The 4,751-nt window shown below is 33.1% G+C and overlaps 1 protein-coding gene across 2 annotated transcripts in view; it reads right to left on the bottom strand.

The window, feature by feature from the left end:
• The window catches only part of si:ch73-361p23.3 (tumor necrosis factor receptor superfamily member 4), a 7,840-nt gene extending 4,062 nt beyond the window's left edge, over positions 1-3,778 (bottom strand). The window contains exons 1-6 of one of the 2 annotated variants that reach the window (XM_024269186.2): positions 3,002-3,778; positions 2,748-2,864; positions 2,520-2,654; positions 2,362-2,440; positions 2,027-2,265; positions 1,832-1,936 (exon numbers count right to left, since the gene is read on the bottom strand). In XM_024269186.2, the coding sequence (XP_024124954.1) occupies positions 1,832-1,936; positions 2,027-2,265; positions 2,362-2,440; positions 2,520-2,654; positions 2,748-2,864; positions 3,002-3,083 (757 nt within the window). In that variant the 5' untranslated portion in view covers positions 3,084-3,778. Of the gene's footprint in view, positions 1-1,831; positions 1,937-2,026; positions 2,266-2,361; positions 2,441-2,519; positions 2,655-2,747 lie in introns of both variants that reach the window. The other variant, XM_036212044.1, reaches the window with a different exon arrangement.
• Positions 3,779-4,751: the final 973 nt, after the last annotated feature.

The raw sequence follows: 4,751 nt of genomic DNA, 5'->3' as shown, positions 1-4,751 counted from the left end.
CGCAGCCTCGCACTGCTGAAAGTCGGATGTAATCAACACGAATCAGCTGATTCTGCTGCATAAAAAAATGCTTTTTGTACAAGTAAAGATTTTTTTCAACACAGTTTTACAAGTTGTGTGTTTCCCCACAACCTCAAGTTAAATCTTGCGTGTGATTTTTCTTCACATGTAACATTTTTACACACAAGTTCAGGTTTTTGCCAAGCAAGTTCTCACATTATATTCCACAAGTACACATTTTTCTCACATGTTCCTCTTTTTCCTTCAACTCCACATTCAGTTTTACATGTGTGTGAGTTAAACTTGTGTGTGTGTGATTCTAGCTCGTGTGTGTATTATTTACGCGTGGATGTTTTGTTACATATTTACCTTCATAATTTGGAGTTTACCTAATATTTTAGCAACAGGTTAACCTTTTTGACTAATTTAGTTTACTGAGGAATTTTAGGCCATTTTAGAGTTTAGCTAGTATTTAAGCAATGTGCTAGCTTTTTTTGACTAATATTGTTTACAAAAGAATTTTAGGCTAATTTGGAATTTAACTAGCATTTAAGCAATATGCTAGCTTTTTTTTGCTAATTTGTCATCTACTGAGGTTTTTAAAGGCTAATTTGGAGACTAGCTTCTGTTTAGCAACAGGCTAACATTTTTAACTAAATTAGTTTACTGAGGAATTTTAGGCTTTTATGAAGTTTAGCTGGTATTTAAGCAATGTGCTAGCTTTTTTTTGGCTAATTTAGCATCTGCTGAGCTAATTTTTAGTTTAGCTAGTATTTTAGCAACATGCTAATGTTTTTGGCTATTTTGTTATCTACTGCGGTTTTTATAGGATACTTTACAGATTACCTAATATTTTAGCAACAGGTTAACGTTTTTGACTAATTTAGTTTACTGAGGAATTTTAGGCCATTTTAGAGTTTAGCTAGTATTTAAGCAATGTGCTAGCTTTTTTGACTAATATTGTTTACAAAAGAATTTTAGGCTAATTTGGAATTTAACTAACATTTAAGCAATATGCTAGCTTTTTTTGGCTAATTTGTCATCTGCTGAGGTTTTTAAAGGCTAATTTGGAGACTAGCTTCTATTTAGCAACAGGCTAACATTTTTAACTAAATTATTTTACAGAAGAATTTTAGGCTTTTATGAAGTTTAGCTCGTATTTAAGCAATATGCTAGCTTTTTTTTGGCTAACTTAGCATCTACTGAGCTAATTTTTAGTTTAGCTAGTATTTTAGCAACATGCTAATGTTTTGGGCTATTTTGTTATCTACTGAGGGTTTTTTAGGATACTTTACAGTTTAGGTTCTATTTTAGCAACAGGCTAACAGCTTTGACTAATTTGATTTACTGAGGAATTTTAGGCTATTTTGAAGTTTAACTAATATTTAAGGAACGTGGTAGCTTTTTGACTAATTTGGCATTTACTGAAGTTTCTTGGGCTAATTTGGAGTGTAGCTCATTTAAGCAACGCACTAAATATTTTTTGCAAAGTTGGGACGTATTAAGGATTTGTAAGCAATTTTACTAAAAGTTTTCAGAAATTTACCTCAATTTCAGTGCTCTTTCATAGTTATTTAACAAAATTCCCAGTCTTTTAGCAAATTTAACATTTTGAAAATAGTTTTTGCATTTTCCTGAAATCCCTTCAGCAATTAAAGTAAATTGCTTCACCATTTTCAGCAAAAAGCTTCAGCATCTTTAGGTTCAGTCCTTTACGATTATTTAAGCTTCTCACAAACTGGCAAACATTTGCAGCTGTTGAACTTTACGGCATGATAACACGTTATAGGATATTGTCTTTGATATTTACGGATATATAGAACAAACATACTGTGTGGTGTTCTTTTTTTCTTCCAAAAAGGCGTAAAATGCAGCTTGCAGGTCACAGCTGTTAGCAGAAGCAGTCCAGCTATTCCAATCATAAGGAGCCCCAAACCTGGGTAAAAACGAAAAGAATATATCTAACAAAAGCTCATGAAAAATGAGTTTTTATTCTGAAATGACATTCAGAGTGCTGGTGTTTTACCAAAGTGGGATTCACTACTTGTGTTTGGAGGGGGCTTTCCTTTGGGCTCATTTGGTTGTGGAGTTGTTGTAGTGATGAGGGGCTTCTGAGTCACCTTCTGCTCCTGGTGGGGATTCACGAGCGTGAGAGGAGCTGCTTTTGTTGAGGCGGATGTTGATGCGACTGGAGGATGACTTTTTTCTTTGCAGATAACATCAGAGGTTGTGCTTCCAGGAACCTTCACTCGTTTGTCCTTGCAGCTAGAATAAGAGAATATATATTATAAGTAACGGCTGTCAATGTAAGTATTTTCAAGATGGTATTATTTTGAAAAAAGAAAGATACTGGAATCCTACTCAGTCATTTTTTGGCAGGGTTTGTCGTAATCTTTGTTAAAATATCCCGGTGGGCATTTTGAACACATCGCTACGTCACCTGATGGGAGATTATATGTGAGAATTATTTCAAAACACAAGTTGAAATTTGAAAAACAACTATTTTCTGACTTCAGTACCGTTTTTCGTTAGGCCAAATCCTTTGCCACATCTGCAAATAGAAAAATCTAATGGAACTCGGTGAAATCCTTCACGACACCCGCATTTTGCATTCCTTAAATTGGTGCACTTTTCAAGTACAAAACTTCCTGATACTAAAAAAAAAAAAAAAAAAAAAAATGAGCAGAACAAGAAAATCAAATATATATGTGTCTTTCTTAAATAATTGAAAACAGCTAAAGTTTTACCTGTATCACAATTTAAACACGGTTTACACATCCCTGACTGTGTTTTTTCCGGCTGGAAGAATCCGTCTTTGCAGGGTTCACAGGAACGTTTTTTGTTTTCTAAAACAACCCTGTGGCCTTCATGTGTTTGTTGGAAATAAAGACAGGACCATTATTAAATTACACCAACAAAAGTTCACACAAAATAAAATAAAGAGAAAAAAATGCAGCTTTGGAAAAAATGTATAAGAAAAAAAATGTACGCTATACTGTACCTGGAGGGCAAGAGGAGTCATTTGAATCAGCCAGGACTCCATTTAGGATTAAAAAAAGAATGAATGGTGTACACAGAAGCATAATGAATGGTGTCACGATGATCCGGAATGAGGCACCGCAGAATAAATGAAACCAGAGTAGTGGGGTGCCACTACAAATTGTCTCGTAGACACACCCACTAGGAAGAAACAGGTCGTCTGTTGCACGACCTACATCTTTGAAGAACAAAAAAAACAGACTTTGATTAAAGAAGATTAGATAGATTGAATGGAAGATTCAAGCGTATGGTCCTAACTAGTTATTTGCACAAGAGACAACAATATGTACAGTTTGCAGGTCATATCAAAACGCATGAATATTGAATACGGTGTTCAATATATATATATATATATATATATGACATCTGTGAAGTTTCTAACCTACTGAAACTTGTACTATTTGCTGATGATATAACTCTATATTACTCTGGAAAAGATTTTAAAAATGTAACAGAAAAAGTTGAAAAAGAAAACATTACATTTAAAAGTGGTTTAACAAAATAAGCTGTCGTTGAACTTTATGGTTTTTGTGACAAAGAAACAGTATGATGTCACACTGTCTTTTGATGGTGTTAGAATTGAAAAAGTAGCTGAGTTTAGATTCCTTGGTGTAATATTTGATAAAAATCTGTTTTGGAAACCTCATATATTATATGCTAAAGCTAAAGTGTCCAAAAATATTTTTGTTTTGAATAATGTTAAGTTTCTTTTATCTAGTAAGAAATTGAGAATGTTCACTTATTCTGCGTTATTTAATTTTAAAAATTAATTATTAGGATATTAAATAAAGTTGGGTATTGGTAAAGTATAAATTTATCATTTATCAAGCTTAGTCTTCTGAAATTTGAAGACCTGAAAGAAAAACAAACTGATAAGTTTATTTAAATTAAAAATGTATTTTTCTTTTATTGGTCAAACTTTGGAATTCACAACAAGATGATTTGAAAAGCTTTACACATATTCACTAGTTCAAAGATATGTTTAAGAGATCAAATTGGAGAGTTATGTTAAAGTTGATTGCTTTCACGTTAAATTTCTGGGTAAAATTAAACAGTAAAATAAACATTTTATTGTTTTCGTTTTAAATATCACTGCTGACATTACACTCCTACTATTACATTTTCTTCATTGAGATCATCCTGCATGAGATCATGTGTCTTTTATTTTGAAAGGAATTCATGTGAAGAAAAAATGCTATTTTCTCTTTGTGTTTTTGTTTTATTTATGACACTAAATAAATAACCATAATAATAAAAGTAAAACAAATCTGTCTTGTTTTTCTAAAGGGTGAAGTAAGACTTTATGGCTCCTATTGGGTTGTAGTTGGTCAGAAATTGACCAGAAAGGCTCTTTAAATGTTGAAGGTCCTGGTCTAGACTGAATTGGATCATAACGATCTTAATGTTTCCAGCTTGTTTCTTGTTTTGTAACATTAGATGGAATTTTCTATCTCACCATGTTAAACTGTACCTTGCTTTGGCGAAACTCACTAAAAACAATGATGTCTTTGGGTGCTGCAGAAGTTTGAACTTAACTGGGAACAGAACCACAGACCAAACAACCCGTGTAAGACAAACCTCAAAGACAGTTTAACTGTGTGAAAATCATCTCGTGCCCCGTCCTCCTGCAGAAGAATAAAACAACTCAGACGAAGACAGACTGAATGAAGGTTCTTTGTTCCACCAGAAGACATACATTTCCACCACAGACT

Source organism: Oryzias melastigma, linkage group LG5, assembly GCF_002922805.2.
Source record: "Oryzias melastigma strain HK-1 linkage group LG5, ASM292280v2, whole genome shotgun sequence".
Classification (NCBI taxonomy): domain Eukaryota; kingdom Metazoa; phylum Chordata; class Actinopteri; order Beloniformes; family Adrianichthyidae; genus Oryzias; species Oryzias melastigma.
Note: the sequence above shows the minus strand (reverse complement) of the source record. Positions and strands in the feature narration are given on the sequence as shown.